This window comes from Octodon degus, unplaced genomic scaffold (assembly GCF_000260255.1).
Source record: "Octodon degus isolate 3935 unplaced genomic scaffold, OctDeg1.0 scaffold00010, whole genome shotgun sequence".
NCBI lineage: Eukaryota > Metazoa > Chordata > Mammalia > Rodentia > Octodontidae > Octodon > Octodon degus.
The window spans coordinates 15,374,566-15,389,646 of NW_004524586.1; the positions used below are offsets into that span (position 1 = coordinate 15,374,566).

Genomic DNA, 15,081 nt, shown 5'->3' on the forward strand with positions numbered 1-15,081 from the left:
AAGGCTGAATCCCACGTGCCTGGGTTTCTTTGTGAAGCTCAGACCAGGGTTGGAGGAGGTATCACTCACATCCGTTTGGACCATCTGGGGGCGCTGATTGCGGATTCGGGACACGAATTCGAAGACGTCCACCTTCTGCTCTGAGTGTATCATATCCATCATGGCGTCGATCACGATGAAAGTGCCCGTCCGGCCCACACCCGCACTTTGGGAAAGAAGACAGATGCCACTGTGTGTGTCACCTTCCCCGGAAGCAAGTGGCAGGGGCAGAGCCAGGACGGAGCCCGGCCTTGCTCAAAATGACTTAACGCGACTTTCCTCTGGCGAACAAGAAGCAAGTCTACGGGAGACCACCAGAGGGCGCTGCAGCATCGGTGGAAGGTCCGGACTCCAGAATTGGAGGAACTTGAGAGAAGGCTTTACAGGAGGCTATGTGGAGACTTTTTTCTGTAAACAAGCCCTGCCAGAGGTGGGTACCCTACATGTCGAGGGACCCGAGAGCTGGATCTCTACTCCCCATCAACCCTGGCTTTCTGCTCCAGTCAGTTTTGCTGGGGTTCTTCCTTAGAACCTGTTGAAAGGGCCCTGCTACTCCAGCGCGAGCTGCAGAGAGGCTCTGGGCTTCCCTCCCTCTGACTTTCCGTGCAGGGCAACCTGAGCTGCGCCTCATGAAATACACATTCGCGTCCACTTCGTCAGCCTGTTCCTCTGCCCCCCATCAGTGTCAGTCCGTTGCGTGTTTTCCCACTGGGCCCGTGGGTTTCTACCCCAGGCTTCTGCCCTCTCCTGGACATACCTGCAGTGGACCACGATGGGCCCCGCGTGGGAGGGGTTGAGCGCACGCACTTTCTTCAAGAACTTCAGCATCCCGATGGGGGTGAACGGCACCCCGAAGTCAGGCCAGCTGGTGAAGTGCAGCTGTGAGACTAGCCGCGGAGCCTTGCAGCCGTCGGGAAGCTGCTGCAGAGAGACATGAGGGGCCCACGGGACAGCCTTCACCCCTGTGCGTCTGCAGGACGCTTGCCCGGGCTCAGCAGTGCCTGTGGTGCTGTGGCCTTGGGGACCCTGTGGGGACCGATGTCTCTCCTTGTGCAGGATGCCTGAGACAGAGCCCTTTGTTTTCTGCTACTGGTTCTAGACAGGACACCAGAGGCATGTGCAGAGGGCACCGAGCAGGGCCACGGGCACCCGGCCACACCCAGGGCAGGCACATCTGAGTAGCCAGATCTCCTAAATCTGGCCCCAAATCTCAGGGAGCCCCCAGGAGGAGGTACCCTGCCCTGTTCTGCTTGGACAGTCCTATTGCCCCCTGATCTCTCTCTCTCTCAGAGTTTCAATTTGGGAAGAAAAGGTGATGGGGTTTGCCTCGCGTTGGAGCCCCTGCCCTCCCCAAAGCCCCTCTCAGCTGTCATGACCCCAAGCCCATGAGGTCCTTCACCTGCCCAGACCTGGAAGATTCTCAGCAGCGTGTCTGTGTGTGTGTATGTGCACGTGTGCATGTGGATGCGTGTGTGTGCGGATGAGCACGCGTGTCAAGGACATAATCAGCGCACAATAATGATAGCAGTGACAGTCACTCTCCCCCACCTTTTTGCCACAGCGTCTAGGAAGCTTGGCCTCAGATTTTGCAATCCAATTACACCACTCTGTCTCTGATTTCTGATAAAATGACCTTTTGTTTTTACCAAGGCTTCAGACTATCTTTTAAATCTCCTTCTCATCAGCCTTGTTTACTAGTGATTTTGTTGAAATCTGCCTTGGTCCTTTCATGGAGAACTAGCAGGAAATAGGTGTGAAAAATAGCAGGGAAGTTTTGGGCATAATTTTGAAACTATTAAAAGATGCTGCCTTTCCATTCCAGCTTGTGAAATGCTATCATGCTCCTGAGCAGGGCCTGACTCCATCCCCCCTCTGTCCCGTTCCCCTGGGGAACCCCACAGCAGTGGCTGGGAGCAGCAGAACCCAGCATCTGGCAGACCTTGGATCTGAGCTGACCACCCATCCCCACCCGCCACTCGCTCCAGCCCTCCAGCTCTTCATACTACAACATGTAGAAAGATCTCTGCCCCTGCCCGTGTGCTCTCAGGAGGTCACCAGTGGGAAGTGCTTACGGGTTGGATGCAGAATTTCCGGATTGTGTAGTCTACTAGCACAACACAGTCTTCCACGCACACCCGGATGTTGCCGTAGGTCCAGCATCCCTGGTCGGGCCAGTACTGATAGCACTTTTCCTGCGTGGATCAATTCAGAGACACTAACCCATCTGTGGCTGTGCTTCCGGCCCCATGCCCTGTTTGTACCCCTGTCTCCACCCTCCACCACAGGGCTCCCAGGGGCCAGAGGGGTCAGCAGCTCCTAGCACTGGGGCAGCCTGTGGACAAGCACATCTCTGTCACAGACAGGGGAAATGAGGCCACAGGGGAATGGTGGCCCCAGGACCGTGACTGGGCCTGGGCCTTCTGATGTCCACCCAGTGATGCCTCATGCGTTCCTTCAATTGAACTCACTCATCCCACACGCCTGATTGGGCTGCTGATGCTGAGCCGGCTCCCTTCAGAGCCATGGACCCTAATGTGGCATGAACTGCCGGTTGGAGTGAGGACATTTCCCATGGGACTCAGTGGCCTGTTTCTTCCTGCTCTGTTCACAAGGACCTCTGGGTACAGCACCTCCAGCCCTCTGTTCTAACATGGCCTGAGTCAAGCTAACGGGCCCTGCCATACCCTGACTAGGAGGCAGGTGTGGGATCTTTGAGTCACAGAGAGCCCGTTCCTCTACCTCCGTACATCTGAGATGGCCCTTGACTTTGCTCTCTTATTTTCTGGCACCCTGGCACCTGATTAACAGTGAGCCATCTACAGCACAGGACACAGGACGCATAAACAAAGGGGAGCCCTCTCAAGGGGGACAAAAACCCGCTCAATATTCCCTCTGGAAGTCTCTAGGGTTTCAGAAGCCTTTGGAGCATCTGACAGTTGGTCTTGGAAGTGGCCCCAGCGTGGCACAGGAAGCTGGTCAGGATCCCAGGAGCCATAGTCTCAAAAAGCAAAGAGTGTTGGGATTTGCCAGAGACCAGCAGCTTTGTATTATGACATTCGTGGGACCAAACACACGCTGTCATCCTGTCCCTGGCCGGCCTGCTGCTTGTGGGGTGTCTCTGAAGCAGCCAGTGGGCACCCAAAGGTCCTGGTTTGGGAAAGTCTGGGCCCCATGGGGCCATGAGGAGCCCTGCAATTCTTGCCCTGGAAGGTTCTGGAAAGGACAGCACTTCATCTCAGGGCCCGCTGGGTGCCGTGTGGCTATCGCCACCCGCCCCCAGCACATCACAGGGTGGCAGCTGTGTTTCACAACGGAGCTGTCCAGGATGTGGACACCAAGGAGACCACGACTGGAGTATAAGCAGTGAAGAAAAGGGGAACTCGCTTGGGAAATGACTTCATCTGAAATGGCAGAAACCGAGAGGCCCCTGGGGCAACACTGAGTCATGAGAATGGAAAATCACAGTAGGAGGTGACAGAGGAAGAGAGGAGAAGGATGCCGTGCAATGTGGGGAGCGCGAGCTGGGGGACACAGGGTGCCCTCGGGCCCAGGGCTGCCACTGCGTGGGTCTCATGCGCCATGTTTGGTGAAGCGGCCTTTGGGAAGCTGGGCTCTGTGGGACATCAGTCACAGGCGGTGAGGACCCTTGCGGGGGCTGGCTGCTCCCCCGCAGCATGGGGCTCCTCTTCCCAATGCCCTAGAGAAGGAAGGGTTATGTGTCCTGTGGCCAGGAATCCCCTGCTTCCTTCCTGTCACTCTTTCCATGACAAGGACAGGAGTCATACAAGAATAGTTTATGATCCTCCTCAGTCTTGCCTCTCAGTAACAAAAGAAAAACCCTATCCTTGACCAACCAGAAAGCCCAAATCAGTGGCTGGAGACATCCCCTGGGCTTTCTGGCAAGGAACCCAGTAGTTAGGTGGCAGCAGAAGCGCCTCTGGGCCCCGCCCTTCCTGTGGCTTCCCCAGGACCTGGTACTTCCACCTGTAAACTGCAGTCCCTCCCAGAGCTCTCGGAGCGCTGGGCACTGCTGTGGGCAGGGCCAGCACCTTCCCTGCCCGAGAGTCCCGGGCAGGGGCTGCGTAGGACAGACATCGCCTGCAAGCGGAGCCCTCACGCTAGAACTTGCTCAAAGCCGTCTCCCCAGCCGACCTCCCCACCTGAAGAAGCCTCCCTTGGGCATGCAGTTCTTTAGTTCGGCCTGCTGACATGGGGTCCTGCTTATTGTTCCAGGCCCCAAGACCTGTGACGCTCCCCCTTTTCAGCCCTGCATTGGGATCTAAGTCCCAGCTCCTGGAGCAGAGCTGGTCTGCACAGCAGACGCTAATGTGGAGTTTTCCCCTGAGGAATGGAAGTGGTTCAACTTGATGTTCTGTTCATGTTTCCAGTTCAGATAAGGCACGCATTCCTTCGATATACTTGCTTCCAAGTGCATCTCTCTAGTCTGGGTGATAAACACGTGGCCACGTTCAGTCAGAGTCCAAGGCCCACTGTGTTCTCTTCCTAGCTATTCAAAGTTTCAGTTCTGAAATTCCTGGCTCCCCTCACAGTAGGGCAAGCTCGGGCCAGCCAGGGCGACTGTGCTGGCACCATTGGCACGTGGCAGCTCGGGACAGCGTGGTCCTAGGAAGGCAGAGAATTTACTGCAAGAGGCACGTGGTGAGAACTGTGGACTCCCTTTTCTCCTGCACCACTAGAAGGAAGGGAAATAGGCAGAGGAAGTGGTCAGAGCCCTCCAGCTAGGCGGCAGCCTGAGGGCAGGCCTCACAGGCAGGCGGGGAAGGGGCTCACCTCTTTTCTCTCTTTCAGGTTTGTCAGCATGACGATGGTGGCAGATTTCTGCTCCCAGACCATTCTCCAGAAGTCGTTCACAGTCTCCTGTTTAGGGCCTGCATGCAGAGGAGCATCTGAGGAGACTGTACCATGATTTATAGGAAGAGCCACAACTTGCTGAACTGGCTCTAGTTTGTCGGTAACAGAAAGCATGAGGAGAAGTCCTCCAAAGACCTAGCACTGCACCCTGTCCAGCCCAAGAGGGCTTCTCCGTCCTTTCTGGAGGCCCAGGACAGGCCTGTGGGGCACCTCAGGCCCTGACATCCCATAGCTAGCACAGGCCTGTACCTTCCCTGCCTGCACTGTGTGGTGATCCACCCCAGCAGGAGGCTGGCCGAATAGTTGGGCCCAGGCTATAGATTGCTACATTCATGGGCTAGCAAGGGATCTTCAGGTAGGTTCTGGGCCTAATGCTGCACGTCAGGGTGGCTTACTTATGTCTCAGAATAGCAGGTCCCTCCACAATGGCTGAATCAGAAAGTGTGTGTGTGTGTGTGTGTGTGTGTGTGTGTGTGTGTGTGTGAGAGAGAGAGAGAGAGAGAGACAGAGAGACAGAGAGACAGAGAGAGAGACAGAGAGACAGAGAGAGAGACAGAGTGATCGTAGGCTGATGTTTTACCCTTCTTTTCCAACCCCCTTTCCTTTGTCAAAATATTAATTTCTCAGCATAGTACTATCCAATTAGATGTGAGCTGAAGTCCTTGGGGAAGGAATCTGAGCAAAAGGTAGATTATCACTACAAGAAATTCCTTTGCCTTTTGTCTACTTCCTCTTCCAATACAGATGTAATGTTGCAGCAGCCATTTTGAAATCCTGAGGCTAAGAGCGCCCCACTGAGGAGGATGGGGCAAGAAGTCTCTGTCTCTGTCCCTCTCTCTGTCTCTCTGTCTCTCTCTGTCTCTCTGTCTCTCTGTCTCTGTCTCTCTGTCTCTGTCTCTCCCTCTCTGTCTCTCTCCCTCTCTCTCTCTCCAGTCCCTACCTTTGTCTGCCTCCCCTGTGTATCTGCAAAACATGTTTTGATCCATTTCAGCCGTTTGTCATGTTTTCTCATACGTAGAGCAGGACGTGTTCCTGAGGTCTTCTGTGCATGCATGTGTATGTAGTTCCTCTCTGTTGCTCAGAGACCTGGATTTGAAACAAACTCTCCAGGTGATATTGATAGTGAAATCTGAGACTCGCTTACAAACTCTTGGCCAAAGAGGAGGAAGCAGGGCAGGGAGTTCTAGCTCTGCTGCTGACCAACCACGCATGCACAAGCTCCCAGGGAAGGCGGCTTTGGCCCAGTGCTGGAGGCCCGTGTGCGGGGTTATGACGGTGTCTGCGTGGCTGAGGCATCTGGGCTCTGGCCTGGACCTAAAATCCTGCCGAGCCCTCTGCCACAGAAAGCCACGGGGAGCATGGTCAGCTGAGAAGACGTCAAGGTCATCTAATGACAAATGCAAACACCAAGATGCCAGAATGGCCCCTCTGCGTCAATTGTGCAGGAATGGAAGTGTGTGTGTGTGTGGAATGGAAGTGTGTGTGATCCACACATTGCGTCATGGATCTCCAAGTGCGCTAGAGTAAATGTAGCAGTACACACATATACATGAAGCCCGACCCCAAATCCTAGTATCCTTGTCAAATAACTACTCACATTATTTTACTGAAATAATGTTCAGAAATTAACTTAACAAAAAGCTTACCTTGAGCTGCTATGAATTTATTCTTCTCTTTGTAGCCCTAGCAAAATAAAACCAGATTTATAATTATTCAGAATTAACTCTGATGTAAAGCTCTTGTGTTGTTAGGAAGGGAATCCATACTCCACAGAGATTTGGGGAACAGGGAAAAACTTAAGAGGAAAAGAAAACACACTAGCAATTTCAGAAATAAATGCTTTTTTCACATGTTCCTCTCTAATTTTTTTTTCCTGTGAATTCCCCTCCATACACACAAGTAGGTGCACAAACATTAAAATTCTTGATCCATCATATATGGCTTATCATGATTTATATAAAGAGCCACAACTTGCTGACGTGGCTCTAGTTTGTCTGTAATGTTCTACCTCACTTCACGAATTTCATTCTCTCCTGATTCTGGTCACCAACCCAGCCGGATAAGAGCTGAAGCCAAGCCCCTCCTGAGATCCAATTGAACCTAACTGCTGAATCTGATTCGGGCCTCCTCCAACTGGGCTTGCAACCAGAGCCCTGGAGAGATGCAAGGTTGTGAACTGAGGCACCACTGCACACTGAACAGGGCTGGTTATCTCTGTTATCTTTGATTTCTTGGAATCAGATTCCTTGGTGCAGATGCCAGCTGGGAAAGTGTGGGTGGCTTCATGCTCTCAGGGGTGTGGGCAGCCAAGTGGCCCTACAGGGTGGTGGCCGTGTCATCCTCGTGCAGAGGAAACTGCCCACCATCGCTGGACTCAGATCAGCCCCCAGTGCCCTGTGCTGGGTCAGAGGGCTGGGAGAGCGGTCCACTTACATCTATGTAGGACGCATTGATGTAGTCTGAGCAGGAAGCTCCATCCACTTGGCTCAGAATCACCCTGGAATGGTCATCTAGGAAAGACCAGACACAGCACGACGTCATGATAAGGACTCACGGCCACCATATTTATTACGGCTACAGCATGAACCATCAGAAAGGGTGGAATCAGCTCTGCAGAGGTCATGGGGTACAAGCCATGTCTCTTTAAGCATTGCAGCAGGGGCTATGGCACCCTGAGGTGGGCCGCACATGCTACTCTGGTCCTTGGCTGGACTCCAGAAGTAGACTGACGACAGTTCCAGGACAGGGCCTGCCAAGTGACCGGGCAGACCTGGAGCAGCGGCATGCTGGACCCCCTACAGCATGACGGCTATGTGTTCTCACGCAGACCCGGACAGGGCCCGCTGGGCCCCGCCCAGCAGACGATGGCCCGCTGCGCAGCTGCTCAGGAAGCTCCCCGGAGTGGGAGGCCGACTGGCAGCTCAGTGTGTGTGCATGTGTGTTGGGTGAGCTACGTGTTACATGTCACATACATGTATATTATGTTCTCTCTGGGTTATGTGTTGTGCTGTGAATGGTAGATGTATGTAGTATATTTGTGGTACATGTATAAGTGTTGCATATTATTGTGTTGTAAGAGGCACTGTGTGGTGTGCAGTGTATGTAGTGTGGTATGGTATGGCATCGTGTGTGCATGTGTGTGTGATTATGTTGTACAGACTATATGTTCTCTGTGACATATGAGCTCTACGTGGTATATGTATATCATGGCTGTGTGTGGTATATGTGTATCATGCCTGTGTGTGGTATGTATGTAGTATGCATGTGCATAGCATGCATATACCATGTGTGTGGCATATGTGTAACATGCATGCATGTGGCATATGTTTAGCACACATGTTTGGTCTATGTGTAACATGCACATATGTGGCATATGTGTAGCATGAACATGTGTGGCATATGTGTAGCATGTGTGTGTGTGGTATATGTGTAGTATGCCTATGTGTGGTACATGTGTAGTATGTATGTGTGTCGGTCACGGAGGCTCATCCAGGGCTCCATTCCAACTCCTGCAGGCCACAGTGGGCTTTGCCTTCATGGGCCTTTCATCCACAAAAACCTGAAAAATGTTTTGCCACTGTGTTAGTGATTAGAGAAAAGCTAGCTGGATTATATGCATCTTCGTTTTCTGAGTTTAAGGAAATAAGAGCATGTTCATGTCCCCGAAGGCACTGTGGGCCTCAGTGTCTTCCCAGTGGGGCCCTGGCCATGGCTGCTTTCTGAGTATTTGGAGCTGGGGGTGTGGTGGGTGCTTAGCACCCGTTCCCTGGTTGTTTTGATTAAGTCCACATCCCCGTCCTCCTCTCTGGCCTTGTGGCCTATGCCCTGGGAGGAGGCTGGGGGCGAGTCCGGGCTCTCATGTCTGTCCTTTACGGCTGCGCTAACTCTGCCTAGTCCCTGGCAGAGAGGAGATGGTAGAGCTCTTGGGACACTCATGGCCCAGGTGTGCTGGACAGGGCGTCAAGTCCCAAGCCTACAGCCACACACTCAAGCTCAAGCTGAGGGGCTGACAATCCGAGTGCGGAAACAGCTCTGGCTGAACGTGTCACACTAGTTGAAAATAATTTGGAATGACTTACACTTTAAGGACAGCCATAGAAACATCAATGGTAAAAAATAGCCTTTCAGTTACATTTAGAATCTTGTAGCTTCTAAGAGCTTCCTGTTTTCTCATTCTAAAAAGTCACACTTCACTTTCAAAACACATTTTCTAAAATTATCAGCTGTTGGTATTTCTCCAGACAAAGGACTGTTGGCCAGGGAGCCCTTCCATAAGAACAAGTTTGACTTCCGGGTCTGTCCTCAGACCTGCCTGTTCGCCCCCGGCCTGGGGAAGGTTGGCAAAGGCGGGGAGGTCCCTGTGGCTGTGGGTGCTGGGGTGGCCGTGGCTGTGGGTGCTGGGGTGGCTGTGGGTGCTGTGCTGCTTCTCCTACTTCCCCTGGTGATATAAATCCCCACCCTGACAAGAGCTGTTGTCCCAAGGCCCATCTTCTGGTCCTGGCCCCAGCAGGGGCACCAATGGTTCCTCTGACCAGCTGCTCAATGAGCAGGCCTTCCTCACCTCCAGATGCCACCTGCGGTCCTCACCAGGGCGCAGTGTCTCTATGCCACTGTTCCTGAGATCCAGCATCTCACCCATGTGGAGCATACCACGTCCAGGCAGCGAGTGGCCCCTGGACAGCTGCCAGACCCATGACCACCTGCGGAGTGGCCCTTGAGGGTGGGGAGGAGCCAGCACAGGATCATCACCCTGGAGTGGGGTCCAACAAGAATTTAGGGAAGCTGAGCAGAAACCTGCTGTGCTTTCGCTCTCAGCGGGGAGGCTGGTGTTCTTCCTCAGTGCAAGTTAGAGACTGTGTGCAGCTGGAGGGGGCAGGCAGGAGGCCCTGCTGTGTGAGGAAGGATTCTCTGCAAGGAAGATGTGCCCTTGGGTGGTGTAGGTGATTCCTACACCTGGCCACGGATTCTGTTCCCACTGAGCTCCCACTGGAAACATCCCTTCCCCACCTTTGCTGAGGAAGAAACCCAGGGCCTTGCACGTGCTGGGCAAGTGTTCTACCACTGAAATACTCTTCTATCCCCAGAAATACTCTTCGTGAACAATGTCGATGTTACCTTCAAGGGACCATGGGCTTTGTCACTGAAATGTGCTGGTTAGGAACCTAGGAAGGTAGTTGGTGCTGAGTAGGTCCTCAACACACACAGTAAATGAAGGCATAAAAGAAATGGGCTAAATAAGGTAACTAAGTTGGGAATTGATACTAATCTAATATCCTGATTTTTATTTGATATGAGCCACTCTTAATAAACCCTGATGTCCTGCTGGACTTTTTCCCTCTGAGCTCCTGAGCAGTGTAAGTGCCTCCCCTTTTCCTCCAGTTGCTGCAGCCTGTGCTGCAGCAGGTCCTCTGGCCTGGTCTCCCTGTGGGCTGAGAATCGAGCCTGGGCCACCCCTCCTCACAGTCAGGGGCAGGAGCACCACAGTGTCCTCTCAAGCCTGGTCCTCTACGGCTGCCCCTACAAATGAAAGATCCCTTGATTAATTTCTCTAGTTTTTCTTGGATCATTGTGCTTTGTCATACATAAATGCTACACATGTAAAATGGGAAGATATTACTTCTAGAAAGTGCTGAAGATCCAAAACCACAGATAAGACAGACTGTAGCTTCTAGAGGAGACAGAGCCAGTAGATGCAATTCTCAGCCTCAAAATGCAGCTAGAAGCAAGAAGCTAAAGCCCGCAGCTGGGTGGCATTTTGGTCCCAGGAGGCAGTGCCTCAGAGGGGCGGTTCCTGGCACCAGGCAGGTTTGGCTCAGGTTCACTGCCCTCTGAGACTGCTACTCTGCTAACCCAAGAAAAGCAAAGAGCAAAGCTGTCCCTGGGTTGCAATTGGTCAGGCCAACTTTGACAAAGGTGACTGGGAACCTACAGGGTTTGCTAGTAACGGGCAGGCTGTGAAAGCCACCCCCGAGGCATGGCCCTCCAGCTGTAGCAGGTCACAAGAGGGCCTAGCACACAGCTGTCGGGACCCTAGTTCTGACACCTCATAGGCACCACACAGCCTAGTCCAGGGGGGTTAAAATTAGGTCAAGTCTAAGTTTTCCCACAAAGGTGCCAAACCCGTATAAGTTTCTTATTTTGTCACTTTTGTTCTTGGTCTAGGACCCCAGAGGATGCTGGGGATTGGCTGCTTGTGGCCAAAAGCCCTGGGCCCAAGGGAGAGGAGTGACCCAGACTCAGTGGGCCGAGAGTGCAGCTGGATCGGATAGCAGGGCTCCTGCCTGATGATGCCCAAGGCTGTGAGGCAGCACTGTCCCCCGGGAAGCCTGGCTTCAACAGCAAGCACAGGTCGAGTGGCTCGAATGTGAGCAGACAGGTGCCCACACCCTGCGAGGGAACCAGGTACCCAGGAGAGGCTCTGAAGTCCACAGAGCAAGGCTGAGCATTTCTGCAGGTGCAGGGGCTCAGATTGCTGAGCACCAACCGGGCGGTCGTGGGGGCGCTGCAAGGGAACGCTGAGGTCAGTGCAAACGCCACTGGTCATGCAAAGAAAAGTAAGGTCTTACTGGGAAGGATGTTGGGGTATCTGTTTTTGTCTCTGTTTTCTTCTTTGTTTGCTAGTTCAAAAGTTCCTTGTATGTGTCCGGATGGCAACGACTGGAAAAAAAAAAAAGGAGTAGAGTTAGCACTAAATGCATTGGGTCCGAGCACCCCGCTCCCACCGCTTCCCACCGAGCCCAGGAGGTGAGATGCATCTCAGAGCAAATCACTTTCCACACATCATGTGACTGCCTCAGACCGTGTACCAGACACAGGTAGAAGCTTATCAAGACACAGACTGCGGCCTCCGTCAGGGCCTTCTGTCCCATGGGGCTGAAATGATCATCCTGTGGGCCCTAAGCCACACCAAGACCGGCTGACACCTCTCACCGTATCCCTGGCCCCACAAGCTGGCCCCTGAGCTGGCTCACCCCAAGCACGAGTGGGCTGACCCCGACAGAGCTCTGACCTAGGAAACAGGAGCAAGAAAGACAGAAAGGTATGCTGACTGTAGGGAGAGGCTGAGGCTGAGGCTGAGGAGAATGACCCTGGGAAGTGACCTTGGACGTGGCAACAACTTTGCTAAGAACTCAGGGTGCTCTCTGTGGACCAGCTGCATCAGGGCGTGGGAGATGGCTAGAGATGTGGGTTGTCAGGAACCCTCCCAAGCTCACTGAATCAGCACCTCCACCAGTAAGTTTCCCAGGGATCTGTTGCCCTAGATTTCCCACTCTAACAACCCCTGTCGCTCCAGACTCCCTACCTTGACTACCACCTTGTCCCTGGTGAAGAACTGGAGATGTGAAATAAGCTTCCTGCGCTGGGACCCTGCACCTGCTAGTGGCCCGCTGGACCCTAAGCTCAGGTGTCAGGATTTCTAGTTCCTTCTGTTACCTGGAGCCACCTGCCTTTGGTCCTTAGTTGGCTCCAGCTGTTCTGCATTCGCTCACTGTTGGGACTTGCTCCTCATGATACACATGGTAAGAGAGCATTTTGAACCTCAAATTATATCTTTCAACATTAAAACTAACCATGGGCAGGACTCATGGGCCACTGGGATCCAATAAAAAGGGTTAATGTTTATTTAATATTTCCAATGTGCTAGGCAAAGTGGGAGGAGCTTGGTCACCAGCTTTGACCTTCACAATTCCGCTATCACTGGGAGACACTAGGATCACCCTTGTTTGTAGGGATGAGGCGTGTGAAACCCAAGGTAAGGGAGCTACAGATTGGTCCAGAGCCACCAGGTTAGTGAGCAACAGACCATAGGCAGGGTCTGGAAGTCCAGCAGAATGGATGCTCCCTTCTCAAGCCTGGGAAAGAGTGAGGGCTTTTGTGTAACATCCCCCAAATCCCCAGCCTCAGGGCCAGCCTTGCAGCGCAGCACCGAAGGGCTCGCCATCCTGGGCTTGCTGGCACTTTGAGTCAGAGCCCTGAGTGCGTAGAGTTTCTCCAGTGGCAGACCCAGTCTCCCAGAAAGCGCACACGTGGGGTGCTATAGGCGCACTCCTTCCTCTGCCCTGGGGCCCGTGCAGAACCACTGCCATGCACATATGTGGGTGGGCCAGCCTCGCGGGCATCTGTCTCCGCAAGGGCAGCAGGAAGGACTTGAGCCTGCTCTCCACGCACCACCAACTATTCTCCTGATCTTCCTACCTTCTGCCTTGGAGCTGTCTTAATACTGCCTCCTCGATCTTACCCAGATGCTGAATTTGTGGCAATATCCTACAGCCTTCTCTTTTTCTTCTCCTCCCTCCAATTTTTTTTTTTTTTTGGTACCACGAATAAGACTTAGGACCTCGCACTTGCCAGGCAGGTGCTGTGCCGCTGAGCTATCTCCCCATTTTTTAAATCCTAGCAGTGGGCTTAAAGACCATGCAGGACATGTAATGGTATACGATTCCGGGTACTTGCCAAAACCCATGGAATGAGGAAACTTTAACTGCCATAGTGTTGGTGGCACTGTGTCAGAACAGGTCACCAACCATAAATGTAGCAGAGCAATGCAAGTTATTAATGACGGGGACACTGATGCTGTGGAGAGGTTGTGTGTATATGAGGCCTACAGTTGGTGTGCAGTTTCTTTGCATGCTTAAAACTGCCCTCAAGGGCCTGGGGAGATGGCTCAGTAGGACAAGCGTTTACCTGGCAAGTGCAAGGACCTAGGTTCAATTTCCCAGTTCCACCAAAAAAACCCAAAAACCAAAAAACAAAAACAAAAAACCCCTAAAACTGCCCTCAAAATATAACGTTTATTAAAAAATAATAAATTCAAAAGCCTTGAAGGGCTTCCCTGTACCTCGGAAGGGAAGGTGGCCTTAGAGTGGAGGGCAGAGGGTCAGCAGTGCGGAGGAGAGACCGGGCTTCGCCCGCCACTGCCCAGCTGTGGAGCCCTTGCGGTGCACCAGGCCTGGAGCACAGGCTGCTCCTTGGCTCCCTGTGTTCACAGAGCGTCAGATGGGGTGGAAGATGCAGAGAACTCTGTGCCCCACACACCGGCCTGTGACCCCAGCACACGGACAGCCCCCTGGAGAGAGCGGGTCCTGTACTTTCTCTTGCTGTCAGGAGACCACGGGGTCCTGCGTGGCTGGCTCAGGGGAAATAAGCGCATACCAGCGAAGGGGGTTCAGCAATTTGCTTAGCCCTGCAGGGCCTCTTTTGCATCCAGTTCTATAAGAGGCCCCATCTGCTCCAATAACTGCCAGGGGATGGTTCTGATTTGTTATGCACACTGGCACCTTTCCTGGTGACACCTGTCATAAATTTCTGTGGCATTTGTTATTCAGTTGGTCCCAGGACCCAGCTTGAAGTAACTTGCTGGGATGGAAGTGGGGGAAATCCTATCTAGAGAGAGGATTTTTCCTTGGCCACTGGCACTCATTTTCTGGGATTCAATCCAAGGCCAGGGAACAGGCTTTATTAGCATAGTGGTCTGTTCTCTCCAGGTGGAGCCTGCAGAAGTCTTCCTGACACTGTCTCATTTGCATGGCACCTGTCACCTTACTTCACTTACATGCTACCTCAAGCCTATGGGGGGGCAATCCCCATTTCACAGATGAGGAAGCAGAGGCAGAACCAGCCCCTCTTATCCTCAGCAAGCTCAGCTGAACCTTGGGGTGATCAGCCAGCGATGTCCAAACGCAGTGGGGCTGAGCACTGGAAAATACATCTGGGCTCCACCCCTGACCCCGGGAAGAGGAGCTCAGGTCAGGGGGCAGGGAGATGGAAGGAAGGGGTGCAGGAGCAGAATGCAAGCATGTGCCTCTGAGGACCTGAGAGTGGCAGGTCCCAGCAGGCCTGAGAGAGGAATGTTGCAAGAATGTGGCTGTAGGACCCAGACAGCTCCGACTTGGGAGAGGGGAAATAGGCAGCTGGCCCAGGGCACCCTGGAAGCAGGGCCAGGTCCCCCCAGCTGGATCCTGAGTCCAGGATCTTCCCTGCACCACATCTTGGCTGGCCTGTCACAGGACAAGGGGCTGTGCACTTGAGGGGCTGGGCAAAAGCAGAGCCTGAGGGTCAGGGGTATGAGGCCTCTGCCCTTGTGAGTGACATGTAAAGAGGCATCCTAAATTCAGCAATCAGAAGAATTAACATTCTCATGCAATTTCTAAAAGATCAGGTCAGGCCAAA

The 15,081-nt window shown here is 53.1% G+C and overlaps 1 protein-coding gene across 3 annotated transcripts in view; it reads right to left on the reverse strand.

The window, feature by feature from the left end:
* Ptpre (protein tyrosine phosphatase, receptor type E) overlaps positions 1 to 15,081 on the reverse strand; it is a 173,391-nt gene that overhangs the window by 15,143 nt on the left and 143,167 nt on the right. For 2 of the 3 annotated variants that reach the window (XM_004625577.3, XM_004625578.3), the window contains 3 exons: positions 2,112 to 2,231; positions 797 to 960; positions 70 to 205 (listed from right to left, as the gene is read on the reverse strand). In XM_004625577.3, coding sequence (XP_004625634.1) covers positions 70 to 205; positions 797 to 960; positions 2,112 to 2,231 — 420 coding nt within the window. Of the gene's footprint in view, positions 1 to 69; positions 206 to 796; positions 961 to 2,111; positions 2,232 to 4,830; positions 4,929 to 6,557; positions 6,589 to 15,081 lie in introns of those variants that run through there. The other variant, XM_023708890.1, reaches the window with a different exon arrangement.